This window comes from Momordica charantia, assembly GCF_013281855.1.
Source record: "Momordica charantia cultivar OHB3-1 chromosome 8 unlocalized genomic scaffold, Mcharantia_2.0 BLBB01000008.1, whole genome shotgun sequence".
Taxonomy (NCBI): domain Eukaryota; kingdom Viridiplantae; phylum Streptophyta; class Magnoliopsida; order Cucurbitales; family Cucurbitaceae; genus Momordica; species Momordica charantia.
Window position 1 is genome coordinate 32,992,789 of NW_028275166.1, and position 20,683 is coordinate 33,013,471.

At 36.3% G+C, this 20,683-nt stretch overlaps 4 protein-coding genes across 13 annotated transcripts; 2 read left to right on the plus strand and 2 right to left on the minus strand.

The window, feature by feature from the left end:
- Positions 1-2,615: 2,615 nt before the first annotated feature.
- On the plus strand, positions 2,616-6,019 carry ANX1 (Malectin/receptor-like protein kinase family protein). The gene has a single exon (XM_022287262.2). The coding sequence runs from the start codon at positions 3,168-3,170 to the stop codon at positions 5,736-5,738; it is 2,571 nt and encodes an 856-aa protein (XP_022142954.2). The 5' UTR covers positions 2,616-3,167; the 3' UTR covers positions 5,739-6,019.
- Positions 6,020-7,368: 1,349 nt separating this feature from the next.
- Positions 7,369-8,510, plus strand: LOC111012938 (uncharacterized). The gene is made up of 2 exons (XM_022287249.2): positions 7,369-7,660; positions 7,754-8,510. Exons 1-2 carry the CDS (start codon positions 7,478-7,480, stop codon positions 8,360-8,362), a joined length of 792 nt encoding a protein of 263 aa, XP_022142941.1. The 5' UTR covers positions 7,369-7,477; the 3' UTR covers positions 8,363-8,510.
- A 1,219-nt stretch (positions 8,511-9,729) lies between these two features.
- LOC111013130 (FAD/NAD(P)-binding oxidoreductase family protein) lies at positions 9,730-14,746 on the minus strand. 8 transcript variants are annotated; one of them, XR_015792672.1, is made up of 10 exons: positions 14,268-14,746; positions 13,782-14,048; positions 13,229-13,355; positions 12,874-12,935; positions 12,543-12,773; positions 11,611-11,732; positions 10,954-11,092; positions 10,635-10,746; positions 10,258-10,393; positions 9,730-9,958 (listed from the first exon to the last, which is right to left on the minus strand). XR_015792672.1 is itself a non-coding variant. In XM_022287521.2 (9 exons), exons 1-9 carry the CDS (start codon positions 14,643-14,645, stop codon positions 10,380-10,382), a joined length of 1,452 nt encoding a protein of 483 aa, XP_022143213.1. In that variant the 5' UTR covers positions 14,646-14,746; the 3' UTR covers positions 9,730-10,379. The 8 variants fall into 8 exon arrangements, 6 of the variants coding, with proteins under 6 accessions (XP_022143213.1, XP_022143212.1, XP_022143211.1 ...); XR_015792673.1 differs by having other exon boundaries at positions 9,730-9,994; XM_022287521.2 differs by having other exon boundaries at positions 9,730-10,393.
- An 841-nt stretch (positions 14,747-15,587) lies between these two features.
- On the minus strand, positions 15,588-20,216 carry LOC111012943 (uncharacterized). Of its 3 annotated transcripts, none has more exons than XM_022287258.2 (8): positions 19,716-19,877; positions 18,725-19,274; positions 18,106-18,194; positions 17,905-17,998; positions 17,745-17,816; positions 17,504-17,614; positions 17,015-17,291; positions 15,588-15,855 (listed from the first exon to the last, which is right to left on the minus strand). In XM_022287258.2, the coding sequence occupies exons 1-8, from the start codon at positions 19,727-19,729 to the stop codon at positions 15,815-15,817; spliced, it is 1,248 nt and encodes a 415-aa protein (XP_022142950.1). In that variant the 5' UTR covers positions 19,730-19,877; the 3' UTR covers positions 15,588-15,814. The 3 variants fall into 3 exon arrangements, with proteins under 3 accessions (XP_022142950.1, XP_087984338.1, XP_022142949.1); XM_088128212.1 differs by lacking the exons at positions 15,588-15,855; positions 19,716-19,877 and adding exons at positions 15,862-16,199; positions 19,944-20,216; XM_022287257.2 differs by lacking the exon at positions 15,588-15,855 and adding an exon at positions 15,862-16,199 and having other exon boundaries at positions 19,716-19,878.
- Between the last annotated feature and the right edge of the window lie 467 nt (positions 20,217-20,683).

The following is a 20,683-nucleotide window of genomic DNA, read 5'->3' on the forward strand; positions in this document are numbered from 1 at the left end:
ATCGTCAAAAGTAAAGTATATTGCAAGAACACGAACTCATCACGTGCTAAAAAAATGCATCATAACCCCAAATAAGGACAACAAACCAATCAAAAGTAAATTAGTATAATTCAAATTGTTAGAGAACCTTACACCTCAATATTAGAGGTTTGAATTTTCATCCAGCCTATTATTGAACTAAAAAAACATAATTCACAATAGACGGATAGACATGTAATAATACGTAGATTTAAGTATAAAATTAGGATAATATATATATATATATATATATATATATATATATATATATATATATATTAGTGAAAAATTGGGAGAATTTACTAATATAAAATCCAACCTCATTAGTCAAGGACCTTTTTGTTTTAGTATTGTTTTTTCTTAAACTATTTAAAAAATTATGCTCGATCATTTCAAGAATAATATTGGAAAATAGTTTGGCCTACTTTTTTTTCCCTAAATCCCAATACTAGAGACGACAACTTCTGCATTTTTTCTGTGTTGTAATTGTTTTTGTTTTACAAAATCTCCTTATCCATACGTGATACCCCCAAAATTCTATGTTTATTGTTTAAAACAAACCTTAAATTAAATTTGACTAAAAAAATCTAACACAATCGTAAAATCTGAAAAAATCTATTATTTAAAAAACAAACTTTAAATTAATTTTAACTAAAAAAAATCTATCAAAATCTCACAGAAAGATATAATTAAAAAAGTTAAAAAAAACTTTAAACTAAAATTAACTACCAAAATCTTAAAACAAACTGATAAAAGAAAATCATTTTAACCAATTATTATTCAACATTTAAAAATTTAAACTAAATTTAATTCTTTTTAAAATTAGATTAATGGTAGTACCTTGGATTATAGTCCAACATCGACTTATTTGATGGTATTATCTGCAATCCAATAGTACCGAGTCATCGTCTCCAAGGTAATCACTCACAACTCATCTTCCTTCACCAACCTCTAATCCCTTCGTGGCTTCGATGCAAAACGACAACTTCGATAAAAATTCATTTTATGCTCATAACATCTAAATTTGAGACTTGTGGTTAGTTTATGCCTTTTCATCAATATCTAGGGGAATTTATTCGATTTGTTATTATTATTTTTTTTAACGATAAGTTAAATTAATTTATTTTAAGATTTTGTTTTTAAATTGATTGTTGGTTCACTTTATTTTTTAGTTTAATTTTAATTGTATTCCTTTATCAAGTTATTTCTTCAATTATATATTCATTCACTTAATCTTGGATGTCCTAAAATGAAACAGATCTTTCAGAGGTAGTTAGTTGTTGGACGAGCTCAATCTTAATTAATAAAATTTGTTGAATTATTGATAAGAGTTTTGCTTTAATTGATTGTTATGGAGTTATTTAGTGTAATCAAATTGGTAGATAGGCCAATATTTAGTGTTCATATTTTGCTTGCGAGGCCATTGAATCTTAGAGACTTTTATGGTTCTTAATGAATTTCAATTTTGTTTTTTTTTATATATATTAATTCCTCTTCGATTTAGTGCAACTACAAAGTTTGGTTGAATGTTTTGAAATTGTTAAGAATTATAATATACCTAGGTTCGTGAACCAATTGCTGGCCGTTCAAAAAAGAAAAAAAGAAATACAATTGTTGGATTTGTACTTATTTTTAAAAATACCATAGTATAATAGTATATATGGTAAAATACATTTTTGTGGATTTCTATTTAGTACCTAAATTTAAAAAACTACCATTTTTATTTAGTTTATAATTAGTCGATGAGTTTGAGTTTGGTTTTATATTTGATACCTGAGGTTTCAATTTAATTTATAATTGGTCTCTAAATTAAGTCGACCTAACGGGATTGGGAAGTTCAGTGGCAAAAAGAAGGAGATTCATTAACTCGTTATTTAGTCAGACTTGGTGAGATGACGGAATCCATAAAAATTATTCAACGAGCTATGGAAGGAATTCCAGGGGGGCCCTATGAGAATTTAGAAATACGATGTTTTGATCGAGAAAGGTCTCCGAAATGGAATGACTTTGACTATCGATTCATTAGTAAAAAAACCTTCTCCAACTTTTGAGTTGGCGAAACAAGAACTTTATGTGAGAGTCGAAGCCCCAAAAGGAGAATTGAGAATTTTTTTGATAGGGGATCAGGGTGGTTTTCCTCGGAGAATGCGTTAATAATGATGTGACAAATAACCTATATTAACTAGTCATTCTAAATCAAAAGATAATAAATAATATATATATTTTTCTTACTAAATTATCAAATTGATTTTTAATATTTTAAAATCAATTCAATATTTTAAAATTATCATTTTGTTATGAATTAGGTCATTCCAAAAAAAATCAAATTTATCAAAAAAAAGTGAACATAACGTAAATTATTAAATTATTGTTCTATTAACGTATTTAATTAGTTATTTTTAACGTTACTTTATTGATTGGTTTATCTATTTTATACTAACACCATTAAAGAAGAATGCAAAACCGTAATTAAAAGACAATAAACTTTTAATTTTTTAATGACGTCGTATTTTCGTTTTGTATGATACTTTATTATATATATTGTTTTTGTGGATTTCAACTTTATATATATATATATAGAGCATATTCAAATTTGCCACGTTTTAGGAACAAAGAGAGAGAGCGCGTTGAATCAGGAACCCTTGTGTGCGGCGGGGAAGACGACGATGGAAGAAGAAGAAGAACCACCGAGTTTACCAGGGAAGACTTTTGGTTTCCTTTTTAGATTTCTTATTGCATTGTTGTTCTGTTCTAACATGGAAGAAATTCAATCTAGAAACACAAGTCAATGTGAGAATTTTCATTTTCATAAATCCAAAAATAGTGTGTTTCCGTTGGTGTTGTCCGTTAGAAATGAATGGTGGAAGAGCCAATTCTTGAACCTTGAAGCCTCCTTCAACCCAAAATTCTCTCTTATACCATTAAAGCAACTCCTCCATTGTTGATTAGAGATGGTTTAGGCTATGATTCCCAAAGGCAGAACCTAAAGTAGCCAACCCCTTGGCCATTAATTTGCTCTGGCGTGCAGGAAAAAGGATTTCCCCCCCCCCCCCCCCCCCCCCCCCCCTCTTTCCTCCATTTTTTTTTTCCTTTTCATTTTTTTTTCTGGTTTTTTTCTTCTTTCCTGTACGCCAAACAGATACCCCCATATGAATGCCAATACTCATGTGATGTTATCTCTATTACTCGTCTTGTTAGGGTTCTTCAATCGCCTTCATCTCTCTGATTGCGCTAATACAGATGCGGATCCCCCATTGTTGTTGAGTTGTGGATCTGAGAAAGAAGGAACCGATGAATTCGGCCGAAAATGGGGCCCCGATACCAAATTTGTTGACCCGAAGAAATCCTTAATTGCGCCGGCCGGATTCCAAGATCCGTCGATGACTTCGCAGGTTCCGTACATGGAGGCCAGAGTTTTTACCGCCGCGACCGCTTACAAATTTCCGATCAAACGAGGTAGTCGCTACTGGCTTCGCCTCCATTTTTACCCTTCGACGTACGGAACCCATGATTCTGTAAACTCCTATTTCACCGTCGTTGCGAACGATCTCACCCTGTTGAAGAACTTCAGCGCCTACCTCACGTGTGAGGCCTACACACAAGCCTACATTGTTAGGGAATTTTCACTAGCAGCGTTGGAATCCGAAGTCCTAACCGTGACCTTCACGCCGGATTCTGGATTTGCCTTCGTTAATGGAATTGAGTTGGCTCTAATGCCGGAGATCTTCGGGGAAGCCGCAATGGTTGGGGCACCGGCGCAAACGATTGATGGGAGGAGTTCGAATATGCAGACTATTGCGAGACTGAACGTTGGGGGGAGTTACATTTCCCCAGTGAATGACTCCGGTCTGGGCCGGTCATGGTATGGCGATAATCCTTATGTATATGGTGCTTCCCTAGGTGTTGTGATAAACGCTGATAAACGGTTGGCGATCAAATATGGAGATATGCCAGAGTTTATAGCTCCAATGCAAGTTTACCAGTCACTAAGAGCAATGGGGCCTAACAAGGAAATGAGTTTGAACTTCAATCTGACATGGGTATTCCCTAACATCGATCCAGGCTTCATGTATCTACTGAGGTTGCATTTCTGTGATTTGTATATGAATAAGCAAAATCAGGTGGTGTTTACGATCTACATCAACAATCAAACAGTGGATCCAAATGGGTTAGATGTGATTGGTTGGGCGGGTGGTAAGGGCATTCCATTATACCGGGATTATTTTATATACTCAAAAGATAGCTTGACAATGCAGGAGATTTGGCTGGCATTGCATCCTAGGATGGCGTCGCACCCTGAATATGCGGATGCCATGTTAAATGGAGTTGAGATATTCAAGATGGATGCGTCGAAGAATTTGGCAGGGAGGAATCCTCAGGCCTCGGAATTTAGGAAGAAGGTTGAGGCTCAATCAGAAAGAACTTTTGAAGCAAAGGGCAGTAATGCTCAAGTGATAGGAGGGGCAGCAGGGGGGGCTGCAGCCTTTGTTGTGGTGGCACTTTGCTTTGTAGTGTACCAAAAGAAGAACAGAATGCCAGGGACAGATTCACACACAAATAGCTGGTTACCCATCTACGGGAATTCACATTCGAGTGGGAGCAAATCGACGACATCCGGGAAGAGTACGGCGAGTAATTTGGCACAAGGTTTAGCACGGGTTTTTACGCTTCCAGAGATTTTACATGCTACCAAGAACTTTAGTGAGTCAAATGTGATTGGGGTTGGAGGATTTGGGAAGGTGTATAAGGGAGTGATTGATGGAGGGACAAAAGTCGCAATTAAAAGGTCGAACCCGTCGTCAGAACAAGGAGTTCATGAGTTCCTGACTGAAATCGATTTGCTTTCGAAGCTGAGGCACAAACATTTGGTGTCTTTGATTGGTTTTTGTGATGATGAGAATGAGATGTGTTTGGTTTATGATTATATGGGTCTGGGAACTCTGAGGGAGCATCTTTATAAGACCAACAACAAAACTCGTCTCTCATGGAAGCAAAGGCTGGAGATTTGTATTGGAGCAGCTAGAGGACTTCACTACCTTCACACAGGAGCACAGTACACCATCATTCATAGAGATGTTAAAACTACCAACATTCTCTTGGATGAAAACTGGGTTGCAAAAGTTTCTGATTTCGGGCTCTCGAAAACTGGTCCAAACATGTCTACCGGCCATGTTAGCACAGTAGTTAAGGGTAGCTTTGGCTACTTAGACCCAGAGTACTTCCGGAGGCAACAACTGACCGAGAAATCTGATGTATACTCTTTTGGAGTTGTCCTGTTTGAAGTGTTGTGTGCAAGACCTGCTCTAAATCCAAGCCTGCCCAAGGAACAAGTTAGTCTTGCGGATTGGGCATTGCATTGCAAAAAGAAAGGATTTCTCGAGGATCTCATCGACCCCCACCTCAAGGGGAAAATCACCCCTGAAAGCTTGAAGAAGTTTGCAGATGCAGCTGAGAAATGCCTCGATGACCATGGGGCCGAGCGACCATCTATGGGCGATGTGTTATGGAACCTGGAATTTGCTCTCCAACTGCAAGAAAGTGCCGATGGTGGTGGTTCGAGTCACAGCTCGAGGATGCATGAGGACGATATCCAAAGAAACCAAGACATGTCTGCACATTACAATAACCTCAGTCTTGGAAGTGAGCAAGAGTTGATTCAATCTAGTGAACAAAACAGTACTGCAATCTTCTCTCAACTTGTCCATCCGAAAGGCCGATAATGCACGAAAAACCTCTTCGACGTTGTTCGTTCCCGCGCCCACCAAACAAGGGCCTAGCCTAACATTGGGAGTTCAAGCATGTTGAACCAGCTGCTGCTATTTTGGCAAACTTCAGAGAGCGTTGTTGTATTTTATATTGATATTAGTTATTGGGTCTTTCTCTGTTTGTTTTTATTGGACAGTATATATGCATTACAATTTGTACTTTACACACAACAACTTGATCAGAGTCAAGTTCAACCTGCTGCCTATTCCTTATGATAAAGTTATATTTACAGTAACCTTTTAGCTCTTTGCAAAGTAAAACTATATGCATAGAAAACTATCTTTAGGAAATATCTTGAAATGGATCCATGTTGTTAGCTTTCCCCATTTCAATTTTCATTTCCTTGGAAATGGGGTTGTGTTTCTCAGTCTTCTTTTTCCTTTCTCAAATTAACCTTCCTATTTTTGTTCTGATCAACTTCTACTTGCTTATTTGAGTTTCGTCTTTGATCATTCAACGTTCTATTTTAATTAATAAACTTAGGAATAAAATAACCCTCTTGTCTTTGTTAATTTATTTGATAGGTTATTTAAAAAAATATCAAAGCACACACACACATATATTATTTGTATTACTTATATCTTATTATGAGTATATATTTGTATAGATAAGTATTTGAAGCCACGTGTAGTGAATTTGATGTGTTAGATTATATACAATATTGTAGTGTACTTATTATATGTTACTAAAAGGGATGAATGATCTAGTTCATGCACCAAGAGTTCGGGTTTGAAAGTTTAGAAAAATAGTGATTTAGAATAAGTGGATCCAATTGCAATGTAAAAATAAACATATTACACGGTCGAGGAGTGTTTGGATCTTCCTTACTATACTTGACTACTAAATAAAACTATACAAGCATTAGATATGTGAATTTCTAAAATGTTGTTATCATTATATCTCTCCAACGTGGCTTATTGTAGCCTGTAGGTGGACACATTACCGAAATAAGCATTATACAAAAGAATTAATAGTTCTAGTTGCAATTCTACTTTCGATAAAAGATTCACTAAATCAACTATTGACATGTGCAACTTTGACGAAGTTTTAGAATGAATTTTGACATAGAAAGTTGATAAAAGCTCTCAATTTTTAGATCGCTTGAAATGTAAAGAAGATAACAATGATCGTGTAACAAAAATTCAGATAGTAGATTTAGAATTTTGCATTAAAACCAACAGGAAACAAAAAGACGTTGAAATAACCCTAATTTCAACCAATGTTCACTCAAAACCAAATTACTTTTGATTTTGGACACCAAACAACTTAAAATTACATTCATTTGAAAGCTTAGATTCTAAGCTACAAAATCATCCAAAGATCACTAAAATTCATCAAGTATTGAACAAGTTATGGCCTTAGGAAGCGAAGTGAAAAACACATCTAAAAATTCCATTTTCAACCTTCAACCTGCCCATCCATATCCCTTCTTAACCCGTACTTTCAATACCGACCGTCGACAAATCCCAGATCCAAGGGCTCAAATTCAAATTTTCACGAGGCTCTCGATCCGCGTCAAACGCCTTTCGACCAATCATATCGCAGCAGTCCGATTCCACTTTCGTTATATAAACTGCCCTCAACCGTCTCTCTCCTCACCGAATTTTCTCTCTCTAAAATCCCATCGTCCTCTCTCTCTCTCTCTCTCTCTTCCGCATACGTTTCAAGTTCAAGCTTCTGGTTAATTGCGATCATGGCTTCCGCTGCAGATCCGATTGTACCTTCCGACGCGCCGGCCGCCGACGCGGCGGAGGTTCTGACTGTGGCGAACGATGCGAAGCCTAAGAAGGCCGCGTCCTCGAAAGCTTCCAAGGCTAAGAAACCATCGGGCGCGAAGAGGCCGAAATCTTCACCGACTCATCCTCCTTTCTTTCAGGTAAGAGTGATTGAATTCTGTTTAACTCGCAAGTGATTATCAACTCCGTTTTTATGTTCTGGTCTGATCGAATTTTGAAATTGTGTGTTTCAGATGATTAGCGAGGCGATTGTATCGCTGAAGGAGAGGACAGGCTCGAGTCAGTACGCCATTACGAAGTTCAGTGAAGAGAAGCACAAACAGCTGCCGTCGAATTTCCGGAAGCTCTTGCTTGTTCATCTGAAGAAATTAGTCGCCGCTGATAAACTTGTTAAGGTGAAGAACTCCTACAAGCTTCCTTCCGCTCGCTCGATTCAGGCGAAAGCCGCAGCGCCTGTCGCTGCCAAGAAGCCAGCTAGTTCAAAGTTGAAGGCAGCTGCGAGTGTGAAGAAGAAGGCCGCCGTCGTCAAACCGAAGGCTAAAACTGCAGTGAAACCTAAGCCCAAGGCCGTGGTTAAGCCGAAGACGATCTCCAAATCCAAGGTTGTTGCAAAGCCGAAGGCGGCGGCGGCGGCGGCCAAGCCTAAGGCGGCGGCGAAAGTTAAAGCTGCTGCGAAGGCTAAGCCCGCTGCAAGGCCCGCGAAAGTGGCGAAAACATTGACGCAAACATCACCGGGAAAGAGAGCTGCACCGGCAGCGAAGGCGAAGAAGGTAGCCGCGAAGAAGCCGAAGACTGTAAAGTCGCCGGCGAGGAAAGTCCAGGCAAGGAAAGTCAAGAAATGAACGTAGGTTTGATTGAATTTAGGGTTTGTTACTTACTGATCCTCTCTATCTCTCGTAGCCATGTAAATTAGGGGAAATGAGATGCAATCGTTGCAATACACTATTTTTATTAATTCAGTTTGATAAATTCAAGGGTTTATCAAATCAATCTTCAGAGAGTGATTTTCGATATGGCTTGAGATTCTGGAAAATTTGTAGGAATATAAAATGAAGCTTTGGATTAGATCTTCAATGGCGGATTTTTCGTATTCACTCTGAAACAACAAACGTCGCTTCGAAATCCGATCAGCCCACGAGCGTGGCACACGATTACTATCCACGTTGGCGCAAAAATTTAGAGATTTGTTTAATTAAGTTTTCTTTTAAAAGATAAATATTTTGAAAGAATCAAAATAACATAAGAAATTCAACGAAATAGAAATTAGAGTTGTGTCTTGAGTTAAAAAAAATAGTAATGTGTTTTGATTTGGACAATCAATGAATTTGTTTATTTTATTTTTGATCAAAAGTATTTTATTTTATTTTTCTGAGATAATCAAAAATATTTTCTTTGTAGACCATTTTAAATCAAAGTAATCAAAATGAATTCAAAATATCATAGATTTCTATACAACCTGTTTGGTGGATTACTTTTTTGCGAACTGTTGTTAGATTGTGTAATTTGCACAGTAAACTCCATTCATTTTCGTATAAATTAAAATATACTTGTATTAATAAATTATCTAAAAATATTTAATGTTTCTAAAAAAAAAATTAATAACTAAAAATATTTAAGATTCAACTTTTAATTTAAGGCGTGACAATCCAACGATAAAGAAGGGAAAGATAGTGTCGCTGTTTTTTGTTTTTAGATTTTAAATTTAGAACTTTAAAGATAGAATTATGTTTTAAAACAATACATATACTATGGTAAAAGTTTATTTGTAAAATATTGTAATATTATATAATATTATCAAATAATAATGACACAAAGTTTATAATATATGTTAATAAATTACTCAATAGATTGTGTTTACAAATATATTATACCATTTTTAAATTGAGATTCAATTTCAAAATTTACTACCAAACAATATTTGGAAGAAATTTTGAGATACCAACTAAACTCTTAATATTGGAGATTCAAAGTATTTAAACTATCACTATTATTATTTAGAAATCCACTACTAAACTCACTATTATTATTTATGAATATATTACAATTAAGATGAACATTTATAAATCTACTACAAAACTCCTTGAAAATATCAAATACACTCTATTTTTCGTTGGATTTCTGCTTAGATTTAGACTTTTCCTTATTCTTGCTTCAATTAATTTGCCCTTTAGGGTTTGATAATTGAAAATCCAAATGTAAAGCAAATATGTAAGTGAGTGAAGCTTTGTTTAGACTACCATTATACATTCCAATAAGAAGAACAGGTGAAGTAGCATTTATCAAATGAAATTTCCTTTTGCAAAAAAATAAACTTACAATTGAAATATGCAATGAAAAGTAATCAACATATCTTTTGTGGTTATTCTCTCTGAAAACTCCCATCTTCATGCACACACCATGCCTGAATCTGACTCTGCCACACAACTCACGAGAAAGCCCTTCATTGCACAAACATTGCCCTCCATCACATTTTTCTTGTCACAAAAATTCATTTATCGACCAATAAATAAACTCGGTTCTGATTTTGAATCAATGAAAAGTTCATATCTAAATTTATAAAACAAACTTCCATGCATATTTCGTTCTAGTCTATCACATACAATACATAATCGAAAATTTAGAGACTACCCAGACAATATATTAACGATCATCAAATTTTGGTAGTACTTAGCTCTATCATAATCTATTTCCACCTTTTATTCTTTTAGAAGTTGGAATTCTTGAGAAGAGGACATACTTATAGAGATACTTTGCCTGATGGATCGCATAGATAAGGTCCTTGCTGTAGGTTTGATCAAGGCAGTTGAGTTGCCTCGGCTCCGCATTTTACTCTTTTGGGGTTCTTCAAAATCGACGCATTCATCCCCATCTTCCTGCAATAACCATCATCAACACCATTGTCGGAAAAATGCCACACCTTACTTTATATATAGTTGTCTGCAAACATTAACAATAGCAAAGTTTAGGAGGAAGAATTTCATGCACATCAACATATTTAAGGTCTTTTCATAAGGTTTATGTTTCAAAGATATACATAATGAGTCTAACAAGGACAACTTCAAGTGGCAATCTGAAGTGAGCGTTCAATATCTGCCTGCTTTTCAGTTCCCAAACCTGGAAATTGTCCAATATCATGACCTTGAATGGGCTGAAACTCATTATGTAAACCAACTGCGAATTCTTCGGACCGTACACTGCCAGTGCCACTACGGAAATAATCAGCAATCTGCAATGAGATCCCAATTTCGCTTAGTAAATGCACAGCATGGCATTGCATTTATTCACATATGCAGAATATTAATCGCCCTTATGTCTGCTTAATGAATATATAGAACAATCAGATGTAGTTTTGCAGATTTCCGGGGTACGTGTAAAGCTTGTCATGGAAAGACGAGAAGCAATCTCACAAACAAAGAAAATCAAACATGCTTACATGATTGCCAAGAGCTATCCCACTTAGGGCTGCTGATTCTATATTTGAACCTAGTAGCCAATCACCACAGATTCCAGCTCTTCCAAGAGGATCAAAGATGCATGGAATACCAGGTGTATTGGTAGGAAGTGCTGCACCCCTGCATAGAGAATGTGAAAATCTTGATTATTAAGGACATTAAGAATATGTATAAAAGATTAAATATATCATAATTTATCGCCTTAAACTTTCAGATTTAGTGGTTTTTTAACATAATATTAGACCAATGGATTTTGTGTTCGGATCCCTATAATGTTATTTCTTTGATATTGATAGTTACTTGTTAGGTCTTGCATCCATTTCTAAACCAAAGAGTGAGGAAGAGTGCCAAGTATATATAGAAAAAAGAAAATAATCAATATACCATAACTCATTAACTTAACCTTTTGGGTTTTGTGGTTTTTAAATGAAGGAAACAAAAAAAAAGGTTATTCTTTTGGAGGTTATGCTACTTCATTTCTGCAACTTCAAGTATAGCAGTTACATTAACATTAAGTATATGCTATTTGGCAAGAATATCCACAGTTACAGCCTATATCTAGGCTATTAACCATTTTTTCAGACAATCAAGAAGGTATGGTAGATCGATCATGGGTGAATTACGTTTTGGCCAATTACCATAACTGAGCTCGGGTGTAAAATGGTCTCGGTAGTGACCCTTCGGACAATCCCAGGGCATCTTCGACACCCTTGAGCATGTTTTTCTTTACCTTCTCAGCAGTAGAAGTTGGAATATTCTCCTAACAGAACATAATAGTTGGTATTAATCAGTATTTTAACAAAAGAATTTGAGTCGAGGTAAACTTCTTCAACATAGGCTGTGGACGCACATATCAAATGTCAGCTCAAGGTGTCAAACATAGTGTACATTAATAACCATATGAAACCAGAAATGAAAAGGCAGTGACAGATTGATAATAAAATAGTAAATTTTGCAGATGATAATAAACAAACATGAGCAATCAAGGATGAAAAATGGCCAAAAAAAGCATTCATTTTTCCTTCCATTTCTTGCATAATCTATAATAGTATTTTCACTCTTTCATTTAATGAAAGCTTAGAATCTTACTAATTGGTGGAATATTGGGCCATCCAAATTTTGTTTTTTTTTTTTTACATAGTTTGCTAAAACCATTTCATAGGAATAGTTCGATACTTTGCTGATATCATGTTTAAAACCAACAAATGCACTTTATAACTGAAGTTGGTCAGCAAATGTCAAACACTTATCCTGCACTATAGGTTGAGATTGCCAACTAATGAAGTTTGAAACAATACTCTCTTCGATTCCAAATGAACAATATGATCTTGGCCTCTATTTTATTCAACTGGGTCACTCTGATACTTAGTTATGTTCTCATTGATACCTAACCAAACTTTTATGCCTTTGTTTAGGCAATTCTTACTTCAATTCAAAGCACCAAAGCATAGTAAGAAGGAAAAGTGTAGCAGAGATCAGGGAACGTGAATTGATTAAGAACATTTACTATTAGGTATGACTTATGAGTACATGCAAGAACGGGCAAGCCTAACAGTATGGGAGAGCCAACCTGTGGAACCTTATTCTGTTTCCCATATGCAGCAGTACTCAGAAAGGTCCAACAGTGGGGCCCACCTTTCTGAAAATTTAGAAATTTTTTGTTATTGTTTGCCATCCATGAGATGGAATCGACCCCTTTTACAAAAGCTCCTTCAAAAGGAAATGTTGCTGCACCATCTGGGATAGGAAGAGGATCGTCAAATGCTGCAAGGAGGGCCCAAATAGAACTCAATTCTAACCTCTACAAAATACAGAATAGACAGAACTAATTAAGGAGGAGCCTGGAGATACTTATTGTTAAACAAACTAAAAAGGATGGAAAAAGATATCAAAATTTGAACCTTCATTTGTCTCGCAATCAGAGGTAAGCCAGATGCTGCAAGTAGCCGATTAGCGCACTTGCCTGTCCAGCATTAACAATCCAACATTTCAAAAATCTAATTCATTCTAAATGAAAATTTTCTGATAAGCAATTAAAGAAAGAAAAAATGAATGTTGATCAAGATTGCAGAAGGATCATAATAAATATAATGTGAATGACATTTAAACATTTGCTGCAATCAGCAGTTTTGCCTCTTGGCAGTCAACGCTGACACATACAACCAGAGAACCTAAAAACGGTAAAAAAGAAGGGAAAAAAAGCAACAAATTTTGGTGTCTCATATTCTAAAAGAAACGAAAGAGTCATCTACTTGCCATTATGTGCAATAACAATGGCATCAAAATGCCCGCGAGGTTTTCCGTTCTCACTTAAGTGCCACATCCCGTTAAATGGCTCCAGCTTGCTTATCCAGCAAGGGCGGATCACATTAATAAGAGAAGTCTAGGAACAACAGTCAAATAGTATATAAGTAGAAAAATCAGAGGAAACAAAAGAGCAAAAGGTCAGAAAGCTAAATTTACAATATTTGGATACCACAGCATAACGTTCCTTTTTTCTTTTGGGATAAATTTCAGATTAGAATTCATTCACGAAATTATTCATCAATAATCAATAGGTCCACTCAAGTGATCAGAATTATTAAAAATTGTGTCTATGTAGATTCCATATCGTGCATTCAACTATGATAAAACCAAGCAATCTAAACAGGTATATGCAACAATCTTTGCTGTTAACAAGGCTAGGCAGCGGCTGTTTTAATGCTTTACATCTTCCAGATTCTTTTAGTTCATTCTTCCCAGTTGCTCTTACTGAAGATTTTCATTACCATCCTGAAAACACAACCAAATAGAAACAGAATTCAATCACCTGAGACAGCAACGAGTCAGCAAGCGGCCGCATCCCGTTCGTGCCTATATACCTCGGGCAAGAAGACGTCGGAACAAACTTACCACCCAATTCAAGCTCTCCTACGGTACCTTCCCACTCTCGAACTAAACCTGCAGCCACCCAACCATCGACCAACTGAGCAAACTGGGTATCAGTCACTGTAAAGAACTGAGCCGCGTGATCAAAGATTAGGGGTTCAGGACCAAGACTTCTGGTCCCCATTCTTCCTCCCAATCCATGAATTCCCTGCAACAAAAAATGCAAATTGAAATGCCCTTTTATAGATGTGCTAAGTTAATAAAAAAACAAATTTCAACCCACATGAGAGTGGGTTCAGAAGATGTACGCAAATCTATCCACTGGTCACTAGAAAGCCTTCTAATCATGCAACAGACACAATTAAGTACATAATCTGTGAGAACCAGGGGAAAAAACTCGAACAGAAAAGAAACTGAAATGACCAACCGTGTCAAAGACAGTGGAGCGAACACCCCTTTTCTCCAAACTCAGCGCACACATTATTCCCGCCATGCCGCCGCCAATAATGGCGACAACGGGATCTTCGGAGAGAGCAGTAGCGAAGGTCACCTGTTCCTGACTGAAAGTTTTCTTGAGAATAGACCTCCTTGAGGTACCGTATGACGATTTTCGACGGAATTTGGAGGTGGGTTTGCGGGGATCCATGGCGGGTTTTCTGGAATTGGAGGGGGAATTAGGTTTGGATTGGGAATCGCACACTACAAGCAGAGAGAAATTTGTAGAGGGTTTGAAGGAGAAGATGGAGGTGGAAGGTTTAGAAGTTTTGAGGGGTTGAAGAACGAGGGAAGAGGAAATGGAAGACATGATCTTTGGAGGGAAAAAAAGAGTGGACGAGAGGAGAAGAAGCTTCAGTAATCCATTTTTCCGTTCGTGCGCGCCACTGATTCGTTCAAATTGGGTTCTTTTTCTTCCACGCTTCTATACATATTTGTTTCTTGTACCCAAAAAAAAAAAAAAATCATCTTTCCCGCATTATTATATATATTTTTTCTTTTGGCGTTGTTTAAGTTTGAGTCTATTTAGTTTATGAAATAAAAAATTATAATCTTAAAAGTTTGAAAAGTATTGTAAAGGGTCTCTGAACCCATTTGACCATTTGACCATTACTGATAATTTGAAATCAAGAGGTAAAAATATCTCAAATTAATATTAATTTAATTTAAGATATTTTTGCAATTAATTTAAATCTGTCTTAGTCGAGTCAGCATGTTAATTGCCATGTAAACATTATGTTAAATGAGTTCAATAAACCATTTAGAATATTCTTTTCAAACTTCAAGAAATACGATAGACACCAAACTTAAATCTAATGATTAAAAGTGTATTTTTGTCTTTTATTTTTATATTAGTTGTCTTTTTAGCGGAACAAGGAACAGAGTTTGACAAGGAGAGGATTTCGACATCCGACTCAAGTATGTAATATCTTGACCCATTGAACTATGATTATACATAATAAGATAGTCAATGTTAGCTCCACTCTATTAGTTCAACGTTTACATCATATACTGTATTAATTAAAAACGATGTGGCACAATGTATCAACGGAAAGTGTTAAATGTGGACTAATTTCGTACGCAAAGACTTTGAAAGACTAAAAATGTAGTTCTATAAATCTAAATCTGCTCGAAATTTGTATACTTCACATGCTTTAGTTGTCCCATTGTGCCATATGATGGGATTAATAATAGAGAATAGTTTTTTTTATATACTAATTATCGTTGAGCTATGCTCGTTTTGACAATGATAGAGAGCTGTTAGATATAAAATTAGAAGTTGAAATATTTAATCACAACTTCTTTAATCAACGAAGCACAACATGGTTTGGTTGTCATATTGCATCATCTGATCTCTAATTAATAGTCATCGTGTCCCATAAAGGTAAAATTGAAAAAAGAAAAATTGTTGAAAGTTCTCCTGGGAATGACAAGCATCAGACCTCTCCCCACGCGCACCGCTGTCACCGTCTGTATGGACTAACGGGTAAGTTTGGGTTTGGATAACTCTGTATTTGTGCCTAAAATAAGAAATAATTTTTGTTATTTCTTTTATTTGAATTAGAAAACAAGCAAAAAATGGATTAATTAATGTTGATTAATTCGAAAAACATTTTTCTTATTCAATTTTGATTACAGAAACATTTTTCTCTTCCTTCTTAAAATCCAGCAAAGTCTTCTTCGTCTTCGATTCCACCCTTTCTTCTCACGAGTGCACGTTGAGAAAAGAGAATTATGTTAACTTTGAGGAGCAACCAACATGTAACAATTTAGCACTGAAACCGTGCTGAAACTACTTCCAAAGTAGTGGTATCTTCCAGGACCCAAGAAACTTTCTTTCTTCTCTTGTTTTCAAACCCTTCTTCTGTTAAACAAGTTCAATATTCTTATGTGAGAACAAAAATTAACAGTTTCTTAAAAATTTTAATAATAATAATTTTTAATAAAATGTTCTCAGAGCTAAAACGAGCCTAGTTCAACAGTAATTAACATATATTCACAATCTCTAGGTTGTGGGTTTAATCTCCCACCCCATGTGTTGTACGAGTGAGAGATCGAATCATCAACTTTTAGGATGATAATAATAAGTTCCATTTCCACTGAGTTGGATTTGGATTTGCATAAATTTAAGCATAAAATTTGAAAATATGTCAGTTCAAAATTGTTACACAGTCCCCATCTGAAGCACATCAAATTCAATCCATTTCCATCAACACCCTCCAAAAACCATAGAAAATCATTCTCTAATTTTACTATATCACATCTAATACACCAATTATAGTCCCCACATCATTCTCTTAGCCACAAAAAGAGAGAAAGAAAGCATTTATCTGTATATACAACAGTCCACACTGAATCAAAATCTTTCCTTATATGCAACATAAAATCATGGTGACTTTCAGAGGGAAAAAAGAAAAAAAAAGAAAAAAAAAACATGTACATTTCATATTAGCACAATTCACTCAGTTAAGTCATTAGATGTAAAAAAGAAAACAAGCTATTTCCTTTTTAAGAATAACCAGGCAAGAAACTAGCAACTCCAAGAACAAGCCTTTTCTCTCTTCCTTTCTCTCTTCCCCCCTCTTTTTCTTCTTATTTTTGTTTTGTTTTGTTTTTTTCTTTCTTTATCACATTAGAGAAATGTAGATTTTCATGAATGAATGGAGATGTGTACATTACTTTTGTGTTGATTGATCGTCGTAAGTGTCGGTTTTCTCGTCTCTTTATCGTGCTTCGCTTGGCTACTGAGTTTAAAAGATTTGTTGTCGTTGTTGCTGATATGTCCATTGGCTTGCCCTTTACTTTTGCGGGCAGCCATTTCCGATTTGTGACTACCGAAGCTGTGGCGCTGTGCTCGTGTGCATACTTGTCCCTTCTCCTCTAGGCTTAAGTTGGTCGCATCGCCGCAGCTTTTCCTTCGGGTTAGATTTGGAGACTTTGGTCGAGTCAATGGCAACTGACATAGGATTCTAGTTAAAATTTTTGAACATGATAAAACAAAGAAGCATCTGCAAGCATGGTAATATGAACATGCCAGAAACATAGTCTTTTTCAACACTCGAAATTACCCGACACGTAGAGGCCAGAGGGCATACCGGGTCATCGTTGAGTGACTTATACAGCCTAAGACAGGAAAGATCATATGGGTAGAGAGTTTCGATAACTGACCTTTTTGAGTTCAACTTTAGGTGGTGGTCCTTCATAGTAGAAACTGGGCACTGGCTTTGCTTTGATCACTAGTCCCTTCCTAAGCTGCTTGAGTGCTGCTTCTTGTTCTTCCTACAAGCATTTTAAAGCAGTAAATCAAAGACCAAACTAGGACGACCGTTCGACGATTACCTGAAAACCATTGTAAATATAAAATGCAGAAGAATAGATATGCAGAAGCAAAGTGGCAGTCAAGAAATACCCTGATTCTCTCTTCATATTGGATTCTCTCTGCCTCTAAAGCTTTGTGTTTCTCCTCCAACTTGTTGTAGTACTGAACAGAGAATTTATTTCATAAGTGAATGGAGAAATCACAGGTCGAACAGCAAGGTAATGTTTAGATCATACAATAACAGAAGTACCTCCTTCCTTTTACCAGCACGTTCGGCCGATCTAAATGTGGGAGCCGTTCCGATGGTAACTTTAGATTTGAGTTGTCGAATCGATGCAACAGTACTATGAATGGGCTAAGGATAACAAAATCTGATTCTATGAATGAATTAAGCATTTAAAAACTAAAACAAAGACTTAATTCTATGTAATAGTTATCGAAGAGAGGATACGAGGAGGCGATAAACCAGTTTTCTTCTTCGTCGTGATGTTTCTTAAGATCATTCTCTGAAGATTTATGCGACGGTTGAGGCGAGTTTGGCTGTAGACAAGTAAAACATGTTGAAATCAGAATTATGTGAACCTTCTTTTCCACTTTCTTACAGAAATCTTCGCCTATACTTCAAGAAAAATATACAGAAAGGAGAGGTCTGAGGAGGATTGGATATTCTCCACCTTGTAAAAACTGTACTGCAACTAAATACTTTTCCTACTGAACTATAGACAGAATCAACATTTTCAACGGCTCTGCGCTCACATAGACTCGAAGTAAATCGAAGTCGAGGCTGAAACTTGTATATAACTGACCCTAATGACACTAGTCTTCTTACTTCCAGTCGAAACCATTGACCACGAAAACACGAAACCGAATAAAAGGGCATGGTTATATTTGTGTCAAAATGCTTAAAAGAAGTCCAACAGGAGATCAACCCCTAAAATCAATGTCCTGATGCTGTTTTCCGGTATTTGTCTGCTCCTACGCTACTTTTCCTACTTAATATAAGCTTCTTCTAGTAGTTGAAATATTGTCAAACATATGGCTGCATTGATACTCCTAAAAGTTTTACTTACCAGTGAATTCTGCTTTGGGCTGGTAGACTGCAAATTGATAGTATTTGGTGAAGTGACGTCTGCAGTAGCTGGAGCAGGCTCGGTCTCGACGGTTTGCGGGCATGTCCCGTTATTTTCTGCTGCCTGAACGGTTGGTTGCTGAATCTTGGGGTTCACCCACATGATTTTTGAAGAAACAGCTATAGTCCCGGGTGAGATAGACTTGTTAAAGTCACTGATCTTCTGTGCTACAGTTCTCCTCTCCTTAGGCACAGGCACAGGCGTGGGCGCGGGTGTGGGTGCGGGCACGGGCACGGGCACGGGCACGGGCACAGGCACGCTAGCATCAATGTTTGTGCTTTTGATGGTTAAAACTTCAGGCTCATTTTCTTGAAAATTTTCGGCAGACGAATTCTCCTCGCTACATTCGTTTGCCCCGAGTTCCTCCGAATTGATATCCTCTTCTGCAATTTTGGGGGAAACATGGACTTTGTCCTGAGAAACACCATTTAAAACCACTACAACACCATTTGGCTTCTCCACCACACCAGCTATTTCCCTTCCCATGACCCTGCACCAAAAAATAAACACAAAAAACAAAAACAAAAACAACATCACAATCAAATTCTTCAAAAAGAAATGGAATCAGTTTCCAAAAACAAAAGCAAACTAAAGATCATATAATCCAAATTACATATTTACACTCACTCACTCAACTTGACAATAACTTCCAAAAAACTTTTTGCTAAAAAGAAACCAAAAGTGCATTGACAACATCCAAACTAGGTAGAATCTAGATTTACAAACAGGGGTTGATTTCCTAGCTAAGAATATCCATTGTTGGCCCATAAAACACAAGAGAAACATCAGATTGAATCCTGAAGAAAACTTCAAAATTGAGCTCAAAACGCAGAGGGACAAATTCAAAGGTTTGAATTGGCCCACCAAATCAAAAGGGTTAATGCAGAGTTTCCAATTCAATACACAAAGAAGAGAGAAACAGAGAACATACCAAAGGATTCCCATAAACACATGCAAAGATTAAAGACACCCATTTCTCCAAGCTTCAAAACAACGCAACATATTAAAGAAGACGACAAATTCTCATAAAGAGAAGAATATAAGCCAGTTTCAGCTCATTGCAGCAAAAAAGATGAAAAAAAAAAGAAGAAAGATCCATATCCACCATTAGAAAACTAAAGAAGAAACAGGAAAAAAAAGAAAGAAAACGAAGACCCACCTTGAAAAACCAGCTCTCCTTGCCGATCTGACAAGATCTCCCTGGCTCCCTCCCTCCCAAAACAAAGAAACCAAAACAAAACAACTAAATGGGGTTTTTTTCCCCTCTCTATTTGTTCTTTTTTTTTTCTCTCCTTTTTTTCCTTTTTACAAATCAACGTTAGCGGTTTTCCTTTTCGTTAGCGTAATGGTCGGAAAAGAAAACAAAACCCCAAAAATAAAAAATGAAAAACAAAGCCTTTTATCGGTGTTTTGCTGCTGGATGGATTAGATGTTTTCTCGTTAATTATAGCATATAGATTAAAGATCGGTTCTTTTTCTTTTTTTCATAATTTTTTTTGCTGGGATAAATTTAGTTGGGTGCTGCTGTTTGTTTATTGCCAGTCTGACGGCGTCGGACGATAACGCTGCAGTTTGAAAAATTAGTGGAGGCAAAAAGCCACGCTAAGACAAAAGTTTTTTTTTTTCCTTTGCAAAAAAAAAAAACCTTTTTTTTTTGCTTCTCTTGTTCTTGGTCTGTGGGACGAGGGGCCCACCTCAAAGATATCAAGTTTTGCCACGTCATCATCTTGTATAAGGACAAATAATGTGGAGAGGATGAGAGAATGGAAGTTGAAAGATACTCCGCTCAAACTCACGTTTTAAAATGTAATAATGAATTAGTTTCCATTTTAAATTTAGTATGAGATGATTTATTAACCAAAGTTGTATTAAAAGTTTCATTTTAATTAAGATAATTTT